This window comes from Lathamus discolor, chromosome 2, assembly GCF_037157495.1.
Source record: "Lathamus discolor isolate bLatDis1 chromosome 2, bLatDis1.hap1, whole genome shotgun sequence".
Lineage (NCBI taxonomy): Eukaryota > Metazoa > Chordata > Aves > Psittaciformes > Psittacidae > Lathamus > Lathamus discolor.
In genome coordinates this window covers 50,787,334-50,799,345 of record NC_088885.1, presented here as the reverse complement: position 1 = coordinate 50,799,345, position 12,012 = coordinate 50,787,334, and the positions used below count along the sequence as shown (strand labels likewise).

Sequence of the window (12,012 nt, the reverse complement as noted above, 5' to 3'; positions counted from 1 at the left end):
AAGCCGGAGGAAGGATAGGGCTATCTTTTTTATTCTTGGCAATTTGTGTCTTTGCGGATGGCAGTGTATGTCTGAACCTCAGTGGCTGCTGTTGTTCAATATAAATACGTTGTGACATTTCATTTCTGTTAGGTAATTGCATGTAAACCACATGGTAACTGGTACTTTTTAAATCATCATATTGATTCATTTAATATTGTCACTGTTGCATTAAATTGCTGATTTATCATAAATTGGCTTGGATTTTTTTTGGGGTACCCATAGGTGGAATAAATACTGCATTTCTGACCTTTGCTTTGTCAATTTGTAGTTCTGAACAGTGAGGCAGTTGTAAGTCTTTCCTTGCTTTCCTACTTCTATTTGCTGCGATCACTAGTTTCTATGTTTCTCAGTATGAGCTTATTCTGAGTAGTGTTTCAGACTGTTATCTTTTGATACTGAGTCCCTGCTTGTAAAACTTTGTGAAATTGTCGGTACTGTACAAAACTCCCTGTGGGAGAGTTGTGATTGATGGAGTGAGCAGTGGAAGTTCCTAAGCTTTTCTGATTTTACCGCAAGTATTATGCTTATCGAGTATCTATGATTGCACTTTTATGTTGTTTGCTGTTTTCAGAGCATTAGTAAAAAACAGTTTTCAGATACTTCTACTAGTAACTATTTTTTAGGAGAATGTGATAAAGTAAATAAGGATTGCTTATATAGGTGCCTGGTGTACTCTCCCCTCCCCCAATCTTTTTTTTGAAAGAGACTATTGTCTTTCTGATGGGCATGTAACAACAGCTGTTGTGAATGACATAACAGTTGTACTTGAATTTGAAATGTCACTTTACCTGTGACTCCCTTTATTTATCCTCTCTTTCCCCTGCTTGGGTGGGGAGTGAATGCTACTTTGAGACACCTCCCTACTTTGCTGCCTAAATGTGCATCAGCGTATGTGTTTGAAGTACCTATTGTGGCAAGTGTTAAACACTTTGAACACTAAGATTAAAAGTAATCAATCCCTGACTGCTGTTTTTGTATCTCACTAAGTGATATAACCTATCTGGAAGTTACTTTTTAAAGATCTTATTGTGGTGATCCACAATAAATCTTGAATGGAATTAAGCTAGAAAGTTCAGGTACCTATGTGCAATATTTTAAGATTCGTTAAGTTTAAATTCTAGGAGTTTAATCTGGAGTTGCTACTCTTTATAGCCTGGAAAAAATTAGTCCGACAGCAGGGAGTGTAGAGCTGCTGAATGATTTGCCTTACAGTGGCTTGTTGTGTAAGGGATCATGATTACGCATCTGAGCAGTGTTAAATCTGTCAAGTGCTAAATGGCTGGACATAGTTAGCTTCAAATAAATACTGGTTTAATTCTGAACATACCTCTACTGTATTATGCAATATGAACGTATTATGGAAAAATATTTTAATTATATATAATAAAGAATGCTATAAAGAAATCATAAAATAGAAATAATATAAATGTATATAATACATGCAATATTAATACAAATACGTTATAAAAGAATAATATATAATGCTTTTGTAGCTCTTGCCACTTTTATTATAGTGAAAAATGCTCAAGTGTTTGCATCAGGTTTACTGTTTTTTTTAAATACTGAGCACCTAAAACAAAGAAATAGACTACTCTTCATAGGTATTTTTGGGTCCAAAAGAGACAGAATTTAGTCCAGAAGGAATTGCCTTGGACTCTTCAGTTGCGTCAGATATTTCAAAAGATGAATCTTATATAACACAAATTTATTTTTTTTTTTTATGAAGAATTCCTAATGTTTAAATACAGGATCACTCAGTAATAGTGACCTCTTAAATGTTGTCCTCTGTTTTGCAGAAGACCCTTTTGAGGACTTCTTTGGCGGCAGGAGGGGTCCAAGGGGAAGCAGAAGCAGAGGTGGTGGATCATTTTTCTCTGCCTTTGGTGGATTCCCTGCTTTTGGAAGTGGCTTTTCTTCATTTGACACAGGTAAATATCACAACAAGGAATGCAGTTTTGGTACACAAAGGACCTCAATATAATAATCTGAATACATTTTTTTTAAAAAAGTTGCCTTCATTCAGGAAATTGAGGCTGCACTTTATCTGCTCTATGTAAAGTCTGTATGTGAACAAAGGTATCGTTAAAATATTTGGTCTAACTAAAAATTCATGAAAAGTGAACAGACCTCTAAACGGTAAAACTTTGTTCTTAATTTTGGTGCTATGGCTTCTATATAGCTTTAGAATTGTTTTGATTCTGTTTGGTTTTAGGTGTTGGGGGTTTGATGGCTCTTAGTTAAGGTCCTAAAAATACACTGTCAGAATGTATGGTAGCACTCAGTTCAGTCTGAATGCAGGTGTCTATATCTGAGGTTGCTGAGAGTTGTTGATACTCTGTATCCTTTCAGTTATTAAGATTCTGGATATTAGTTGGGATGCTAATGATGGAAGACTTGTTCTGTCTGCTAACTCAACAGAATCCCAACATCGAATTAAAAAAAACAGATGAATTAAAGTTACTACCTTTATCTTAGTGTATAGAAGGAGACAGTGGTTGACTTCAGCAAGCAGGCTTGAATGCCTTTTCTTCAGGAGAGAAGGTGACAAATGGTTTTTGCATGATGCTGTGTATTTGGAACTATGGGTCCATATGCGAGAAATGGGTCTGGAGCTATGTTTTTATTCTCACTCTGGTGTTCAGTGGCATCTGGTCACTGGTGCTGTGTTGATTTGGATCCCATGGTAATGCAAAAGTGTGTTTTTAGTCACATACCTTCTTTCCTAATAGGTTTTACTTCGTTTGGTTCGCTGGGACATGGAGGCCTTACTTCGTTCTCCTCTACGTCATTTGGTGGTGGTGGGCTGGGTAACTTCAAATCAGTATCAACTTCAACTAAAATAGTTAATGGCAGAAAAATTACTACTAAGAGGTATGTGATAAAAATATTTGTATGAAATGATAATGTAGAGACATACATAACTATAAATACATGCATATAAGTATACTTTATATATATGCGCATAAATATAGTGATATATGTATGTATTTTTACCTTTGCTGTTGTGGTCATCATGTTATTTGGATTTCTGTGCTTAAATTTTTGAGAAGTTCTATTGGTTCTCTGACTTTTCTTAGCATTGCTGGGTTACTTAAATCTGTAGCATGTAAAAATGGGAAAGATGGTGTTTTTTTGTCTAAACTCTTCATAGTTCAGGAGGGTTCAGATGTGTAAAACATGCTTTCAGAGCTGCCCTTGTGAAAAAGGAAGCATGCAACTTGTTTCTTGTTAGAAAGGGACCTAGCAATGGAATTCTTTCTGACTTTCAGAACATCCGGTGTAGGGATTCATCTTTTATGATGGTCTTTGACTACTGGCTGCCAAGTCTGCTTGGGCTGCTGGAAGGGAAAAGTGCAGTTGGTTTCTGTTGATTGCGAAGCTTTTAACTGGGGATTGGGAGGACTTTTAGTTTTGCAGACATCATGAAACATGAAACAGTTTTCCTAAGATCTGCTCTAGTTTGTTTTCCTAGGCAGTGCTTCAGTGAAATTTTTGTGTGAAAAGTAATTTTATCTGTTAAGTGAAATAAAAAGCTGAAACCTGCTTTGGAGAAATCTTTTCCGTTTGTTGGGAAGTGAATTTTCAACTACTATACACAGCATATCTTCTCATATTTCATGCTTGTGATGAGGAAGTCACTGCAGTTGGGAAATCCAAATATTTAGTTAGCTATAGAGTAATTAATACACAAGGAACATTATGATCCCTAAATTGTACGAGTACTGAACAAGTAGTTAAATGTAATTCCAGTACTTAATAAAAAGTTACAGAAAAACAATGGAGAGACAGTTTTTTTTTGTTTGCTGGGTAACTTGTGTCCCGTACTTCAGAGTGCAAGGTTGTTCTCTGTCCTGTTGTACTGGAGAGATCCTGTTGTCTTGACCACGTAAGTGCAGCCTTTGTCACTGTGTGCTAGCCTGGTCATGATACTTTTCTGTGAGTGTATTCTGGAAAAAATTGAGAACTGAGGGAATTGTACCAGGGGACAGAGAGCAAAGAAAGTGTTAATGCAAAATAAGATAAGGTACCATGTCCGGTTTTAGTAGGCTAAATCTATAGTATGCTACGTTGTATCTTTCATTATTATATCGGGGGGGGGGGGGAGAGGAGAAGCAAGAAATATGGCTAGCCATGTCTAGAAAGACACATTTAATATCTCCAAGAGGTCCTCTTTTCTTTGTAGAAGGTCTGACCACAAGGTAGCGAAGTCTAAAGAAGAGATATATCCCAGTATCTGAATAGTCTTTTGTTTCAGGCAAGAATCCATTCCCTCTGTTTTTAGTATGGGTGTATTCTCTTCAGTAAGTCTTATCACCAGAAAAATGTGTATTCATCCATGTGTTTTCTTCATTTGCATCATGAGGGGGAGAATTCCCACATAGTTAAAATTTAGGCATAAATTAAATAATCTAAAAATAGTTTAAACATTCCTTATCTTCCCATGTCTAAAACAAACAAAGCCCAAACCCACAGAACTCTAACAATCTCTCTTTACGGTCAGGGATACTCGAACTTTGCAATATACATGTTAGTCATAAACTTGGTATACAGTAGTTCTGCAAATTAATTACTCTGATAAATTAAAAGTGGCTTAAAGACTGTTTTGCGTGTCTTGCATCGTGCAAAACAGTGATTGGATCTAGATTATTATGCATTTAACAAATGGGAAGGTACTAAATTCTACACCAAGATTGTACAGTTGATCTGTCAAAAGACATTTAGTCTTAATTAATAGTGTCAGTAAAACTGTGACAGTGTATGAGGCGACAGCTGTGGCTGTGAACTCTACAAACTGGAGGATTCAAACTTCCAGAAAGCAATTTTCCTGCTGCAAATAAGAATTTCAGTAGGGGAATGCAGATGGCTAGTAGTTACAGCTTCTGCACTGTTAAGTACCAAAGCTTGCCAACTACAGTTGCATTAAGCAGGCAGTGCTCCCTTGTAGTTTGTTATATAAAAACCTAGATCTGGCATATATTTGCAAACTGCTTACAGGGCTTTAAAATGGCTGTGGTTTTTGTCCTACAGAATTCTTGAGAATGGACAAGAGAGAGTAGAAGTTGAAGAAGATGGCCAGTTAAGGTCGCTAACAATAAATGGTAAGGAGCAGCTGCTACGCTTGGATAACAAGTAATTCAACGCACGCATTTAACAGAATTTTAAGCTATAACAGCCACCATTTGAGGATTGACAGGAACATTTTTTTGAAGATTTCAAACGAACTCGACTTTCTGTATATCCGTACTTAAGTAGTATAAATAGCTCACCGAAGCTCGTATTTGTCATAGACTTTTGAGTTAATTGTTGGGACCACATCAATTGGACCATTCTTTTTGTCCTTAAAATTGTTGTAAATTTCTGTATGCACTTTTCTTTTTATTATATATGATCAAGGTGAACCTAGTAGTGCTAGGGCAAGATGTACACTAACAATAGCATGAATCTTGCTTTTTCCAATTTGAAATGTGAGCCAATTAGTAGTTTTAAGTCTGCTGTGAAGTTAACATTTCCAGGATAACCTTTTTAATAATTTCAACTTTTTCTTTTTTTTTTTTAATGTTTAGTAGTGAACAATGTTAATACATTTCTGGTAATGCATTTCTGGTTTAAATAAATTAAGGATGTTTTCTAGTTGTGCATGAATGCAGACAACTTAGTAAGTTTTGACAAATGTTTCAATGTGTAATGTAAGCAAAAGGTAAACAGAAGTGAAGCCAGTGAGCAGAGTCTTTTGTCATTTGCTAAAAAAAAAAAAAATCAACATGAATAAATGCTGATGTTTGTGGTGCATTCTTTCATGAATGGCATTTGTAACCTTCTTGTGTCTGTGTGTGATTTGGGCAACTTGGGAAAACAGTGCTTTTTTTTCTTGGTCATTTTTTTTGTCTTTTCTCCTACCAGCTCTTCTTCAGTCTTAAGGTTGAGGGTCTTTTTTCTTTGCAGATGTTTTCTTGAGTGTGACTGAAAACATGTTGTTTAATTTCTTTCCTAAACCTGTATTTGAAGCACTTACTTTTAAGAAGCGTTCAGAGGCTGACTCAACTCCATCTTTTGCCCTAGTACATAATTTTTTTTTTTTTTTTTAGCTAAGCCTAAAGTAACTCTTCAAAATTTTCTAACTTTTAAGTTCTAAGATTGCTTTGAAAAATAATCTGTAGTGAACGTAATATACAAGAAAATATTTAATAATTAAGATTTGTTTGCTTATTTTGAGGACAAACGTGTGTTGTAGATTTGTACAAAATTATTAGTGCTAAAACCTCACTCTTAATTTTAGTTGTCAACCAAAAATTTCGAGATGGATTAATGCCTTTTGTTAACTTAATGGAGTGAAGAAGTGTTAATTTGTAACTAAGACCAGATTTTCAAAGTTTAGTGAAAGATGACTTAACTTCTGTATGTCATAAAGAAAGCAGGCAAATAACTATTGGCATATGTTAACACCTGCCAGGCTCTCAGTAATTTCATGCATACATCACAGCTGTGCAGCTTTTATCTGTGCACCAGCTTTGAACATCTGGCCTTCGCCAAATTCTTTAGTGTGGCTTAGTATTAAAAAAAAAAAAAAGCATGGTGTTTTCAAATGATCACTTAATGCCTTCTTGCTGAACACCATCTGCTTTGTACTAACAAATGTGTTGATTATTAAATACAATGAAGAGATTTGTTCTTGTTTATCATGCAGGAAACCCAATTCAACTTAACCAAACCAACCATCTAACAAACTACTACAACAGCATTCCCATTAGCAGCAAAATAAGTATTTGTACACTTGTCCCTCTACCATTAGTACTAATTTTGTAGAACCAAACCAGATAACAGAAGAAGAAATAAGCGTGTACTTTGGTTTTGGGACTACAGAAGTTATGTACCTCTTCAAGTTCTTTGCAGAGTTCTTGTTACTTCAGTGTTGTGTTTTTGGTGTAGAAGCACAAACCCAGTTTAGAACTAAACAGTGTTTTCTTGTTAATGCTGTTTTTTCTTCTCCATGTATGTTCCTTCTTGATCCAGATAACTAAACAGAAAATTTATTTCAAAATCTGGCTTTGTTGTGATGTCTTGAGTTATTAAAAATGTTAATTTATATTTATAGGACACAGTGTGCTCCTTTAAGTTATGTTAACTGTAAAAAGTGCTTCAAAATTGGTTAACCAAGTCAAATAAAATTAGGACAATCTGGAATTGAGTTTGAATTCCTTCTTGTGGATACCTGTAGGTTTTATATTGAGCTGCCGAACTTCACCTTCTATTTTAATCCCAAGTCATCTTCTTTAACATTTAAATCACCTACCTCAAGTTGAGAACATGATTATGATAGTATAGCTGCTAGTGGTAAATGTATACCCACATGCTTGCTGTAGATCTTACCCGGGAAAGTGCAGTCCTTCTCAGGTCTTACATACAGTTTGCTCCAGGGTGAAGCTGGCAAAACAAAAGCAGAAAAAAAAAAATCAGTCAGCAGAAGGCAGAATTCATCAGTAAAAATTTCTGCAGTAGTAAGCAGATACACATGTATGCCAGTGTTTGAACAGGCTAGGTTTAATAGGTGGTCTTGGTCAGAGTGGACTAGGAGTTCCAGATGTAAGTCATCTTACACTTGATATAAGCCTAATAGGGCTCTACCTGTTTCAGCATGTAGAACACAGGGTTTTGTTGTTTTAGAAATAATACTGTATCCAACTTCATTTTCAAGACACAATAAATCCTCATTCTGTGTTTACTGTAGATCCAATTTAAATTCCTCCTGTTAAATATATAATCAGAATTTCTTATTTATGCTGCTGAAAGGAGTTTTTTTTCTCTTGAAAACCCATTTACTACGTTAATCTGAAAAGTTCAAGTTACTCCATGTACTTGCATGAATGTACAAAACCTACTTGCTAGAAATGATGGATCATCAAAGGCAGCAAATTTTCTTGAATTTTGGACAAAATAGCACAAAATAACAGAAAAGCTTCTTAATTCTAGCAAATGCTAGGCATCAAACAGGGAGATGAGGTAGCCTTCCAAACCAGATGCTCTGGTTCAGAGTACCATTTCTTCATAGAGGAGGGATTAATTCTGAATGTTTAGAAACATCATGGCATTTAAATTAAGCTTTTTCTAGTGGTTTTGAAAAAACTAAGATGGAGTTTTTGAACCTGCTAAGTTACTTACTCTTCCATGCTCCGCTTCAAAGCTCATTGGTAGAATACAATGACTTTGCAATGCTTTTTCTTGATGCAACCTCTTTTTGGTCTCTGGTGCATGGCAGTGCAGTACACTGTAACACAAGTTTCTCTTTGGATTGCATGGCACCTACTCATTTCACTTGGCTTGACTTGAGATGTTTGGGATATTTGCCTTAGAATGCTTCACGTTTTAAAATTGCTGCAGCTATCATAGTTCTTGGTTCTTACAGCACCCTCTCTTGAGAATTCCAGGCATTGGCTGGTGGTACAAGCAACAACAGCAAAACTGCTCTGCAGACTAAGCATACATAGTGTTTGCAAGATGTATTCTGTATCAACTTGTGATTAATTGGTGGGCTGAATCTTAGAGTGCTGGAAATGAGAATCTGTAAGCCTTAAATCACCATCATCTCTAAGCTATGGGGGTTTATATCTCTGTCAGTGTTCGTGTTCAGCTGTGCCGTTTGCTTGCCCTCTTCAGTGTATTGTCATTAGGTGTAAGTGGAGGCTTGTCTTCTGTATTTAGCTGTACTTCTGTGTTTCAGAAGAAGACATCTTTGGGATGGTCCAGGGATAACGAAAGTGAGATTTTATTTTTGGAAATGTGAGTTCTCTTCCTTATTCTGCTTCTGTTCTGTTTGAGAAGTGAGCTTGGTAGTTTGTTCAATCTGTGGTTGTAGTGCTTATTTCTGAAGGTGGTTGCATTGCAAAATGAACACCATAGCTGTATGCTTATGGTCCAAGAGGTTTTGAAAAGTGCTTGGTGTTAGTGTGATACTTCAATTTAGTGTCAGAATATTTGTTAATTGTTTTGTGGAAGCATTTCATAGTACTTTTGGTGAACCTGTGGCTTGGTTTGTGATTTTTGGATGTCGTGGAATTTAGGCTTTAAGTCATGGTGTTCTCCCAAGATAGCTCTAATACAGATATTTGTTTGATCTGCCAGTCACCAGTAACCTGATTTTTGAAACTCTTACTTTTTTTGCCATAGGAGAAGGGAGCCTGTTTGCACTGTCTGTTCATTTAGCTCTTTATCTTGGGACTGAATTGTGACCACAGACTTGCTTTACATAGTACTCAACATAAACAGTTTGGGTTTTTTGGTAGTTATTGCTTGTCTTCAAGTGGTTGTCTTAAGCATTTCTATCTTCCACACAAGATGCTGAAATGTCTGTTACGTTGCAATAGTGTTGGAATGAAACATGTTTACTTTGTTAATGTTACAAACTATGTCTTTTGAATTTATAATTGTAGAGGGTTTGCTGCTTGATCTACTTTGGTTTTGGAAAAAAAAAATCCCTTGACTGGAGTTGGCTGTTGAGTGAAGTGCACTGCTGAAAAGTTAGAGCAGAAGATGGTTGGTTTATGCTCTGCTTCCCAAATCAGTAAGCCTTGCTTTTGAGATGTTGCTGTCAGATTTTAAAGAAATATGATAATTAAAATGCTGTGACCATCTGAGCCGTAACCCAGAACCTCTGCAAGCTGACTGCTATTTCAGACCCATTGGAACTTCTCTGAAAGCAGTTCTGGCAGACTTAGCACGGGGTTAGGTGTTATCTCTCTCAGAACAGCTGCTAAAAAGTTAATTGAAAACCTACGTGAGTACCATGTCCCCTGTCATGCTTCCCGTGTCTAAAATACAGACAGTAGTTAGGATGTGGTAGTACATAGATCTGAAAGCTGGGAAGTCCTGGTGAGAGGTAGATTGTGCTGCTGGCCTTAGTGCTAGTGATCTCCCAAATAAAGGAAGATGAAGACTTCTGCCTGAGAAGATGTTGACATTACAGTGTAATGGTGGGGATTAAGGTATATTTAATTTGGGAGAGAAGTAAAAACTTTTATTAAAAGGATGCTGCAGAGTAGAATTGTCTCTTCTCTGGCATTTTAAATAATGCAGCATAGTGGGCTCATTTTAAAATCACTAAAAATAGATCAATTTTGAGCTTGAATTAAATAGATGATCAAGAAAATAGACTTTTAGAGGCATACAGTGATTAACTCTTAAAACTTTGCTTTGCCTTATAATTTAACCTTTATAGTGAATCACAAATGAGAGCTCTTTCATCTGTTCCTTTCATTGCGGCCAGCTTCAAATGAACTTCATAAAAATAGGAAAAAAAGCAAAACCAAAAGAACCCCAAACCAGAATAACCCTGTAGTACCTAGTTTACCAGTGGTCATCTGAATGTTAATTCTGTGAGAGATTCAGTATTAACACCTAGTTTGTAAAGACTTTTCTGTGATGAAATGAATTACATAGTACATTAAGAAGGCTTCAATTCCTCCTTTTACTGACTGTTAAAAATCAAATATCACATCTTCTGCTTTCTTATTTGTAGTTTTGAATGAGTTACTGGTATGGGAGTGGAATCCAGCCTGGATGACTTGTAGAATTCACCTTGTGAAACACACATTCCTTATGGCCAAAAGAGAGACTTCTTTTGGCTCTGTCTGTAACAGAGCTGCTTGAAGCTGGAATAGGATTCTTCTATCTTGGTTACAGTCATAAGCTTGATTTTTCCCAGGAGTTTACCTGGGAATTTGGCCTTTGATTTTTGTCATCCTGTTGCAATATTTGTCTTACTCAGCAACAGAGTACTTTGTCTTGCTTTTGTGAAAGGGCATATTCTGTAGCATCCATCTCTTGTCATTCTTCTTCCAAAGAGAGCTAGACTATGGATGTCTTAAAATTAATTTGGACTTCTTGATGCAAGTATTTCTGGAGGAAAATGGAGAAAACTCACATGGCCAAGGCTCAGCCTTTCCTCTGGTCTCCCTTGGCCATAGCAAGAAATCTAAGCATTTTGTCTTCAGAGGACTTTAGTCAAGCTTTCCATAATAATCCTGCCTCTCATCAGAAGGCAGTTGGGTACTTGGATTCATTTGGACATGCCCTGCTAAGTAGTCATTCAGGCACCTCCCAGTGTATATATTTCTTAATACTGGGTGCTTTACAGGAAATAGGGTCAGGTCCTTAACACCAAGTATCCTGCACTTCAGTAGCAAAAGGGTGTTATTCACCTCTTCTTTACAAACTGGGAGGTTCAGCAGAGGAGAGCTAGAAATCTGTAGCTGTTTTCTGTGCATCTACAAGCATGAGTAATGGTCATTAACTTCCTTCCTTCAGTCTCTGACCGAGTTCCTGAATGTGTGCAACAAGGTGGAAGACTTTTCTTGGGAAGATTGACCACCTCAGTTAGGACAACCACTGCAATGCTCCTTTCAGTGAATACCTCCAGTGCTATTTCCTTCTTTCCTGGAATTGGGTGTTTTAGCCCCAAGAAGAAAGGCAAATCTTAACATCCTTCATCCATCCATGCTGTTTCTCAGTGTAACTTGCAGGGCATGAAACTGGGAAGGGAGAAGTGGGAAACCAACACACCCTGTTTTGTGCTGTGGCCATAAATTTCAAGAACAACTTTTCCTCATTTGGCCTTTGCCTTTCTCATCAGGAGAAGGTGATCACAAGTTACAGCAGTCAGTGCAGAACTGGGGGGCACTTGGCTGTGTCTCCTCTTCAAGCTGCCTGTTCCCTGCCCACCCAGCTCTGTGTTGCTGTGCAGGCGGTCCCCTGCTGGTGCAGGCAAGGGAAGTGCTGCTGCAGCCTGAGGACGGTGTGCCAAATTCCAGTTTGATTATAGAAAAATGTGTACCAGTAAGATAAAACTGTGCTTACTAAAGGTCACCCACCGTGTTTGGAAGAAAGGTATAAACATTTGTGTAAGGCTAGACAAATTCAAATGAGAGGATAAACATATGTTTTTAACACATGGTTGATTAACTGTTGGAAGAGCCTGCC

The 12,012-nt window shown here is 36.9% G+C and overlaps 1 protein-coding gene across 2 annotated transcripts in view; it reads left to right on the top strand.

Annotated features, from left to right (window-relative positions):
* Positions 1–12,012, top strand: part of DNAJB6 (DnaJ heat shock protein family (Hsp40) member B6) — a 59,035-nt gene that overhangs the window by 22,542 nt on the left and 24,481 nt on the right. For both annotated transcript variants that reach the window (XM_065666801.1, XM_065666800.1), the window contains exons 6-8: positions 1,839–1,970; positions 2,772–2,913; positions 5,071–5,141. In XM_065666801.1, the coding sequence (XP_065522873.1) occupies positions 1,839–1,970; positions 2,772–2,913; positions 5,071–5,141 (345 nt within the window). The remainder of the gene's footprint in view (positions 1–1,838; positions 1,971–2,771; positions 2,914–5,070; positions 5,142–12,012) is intronic.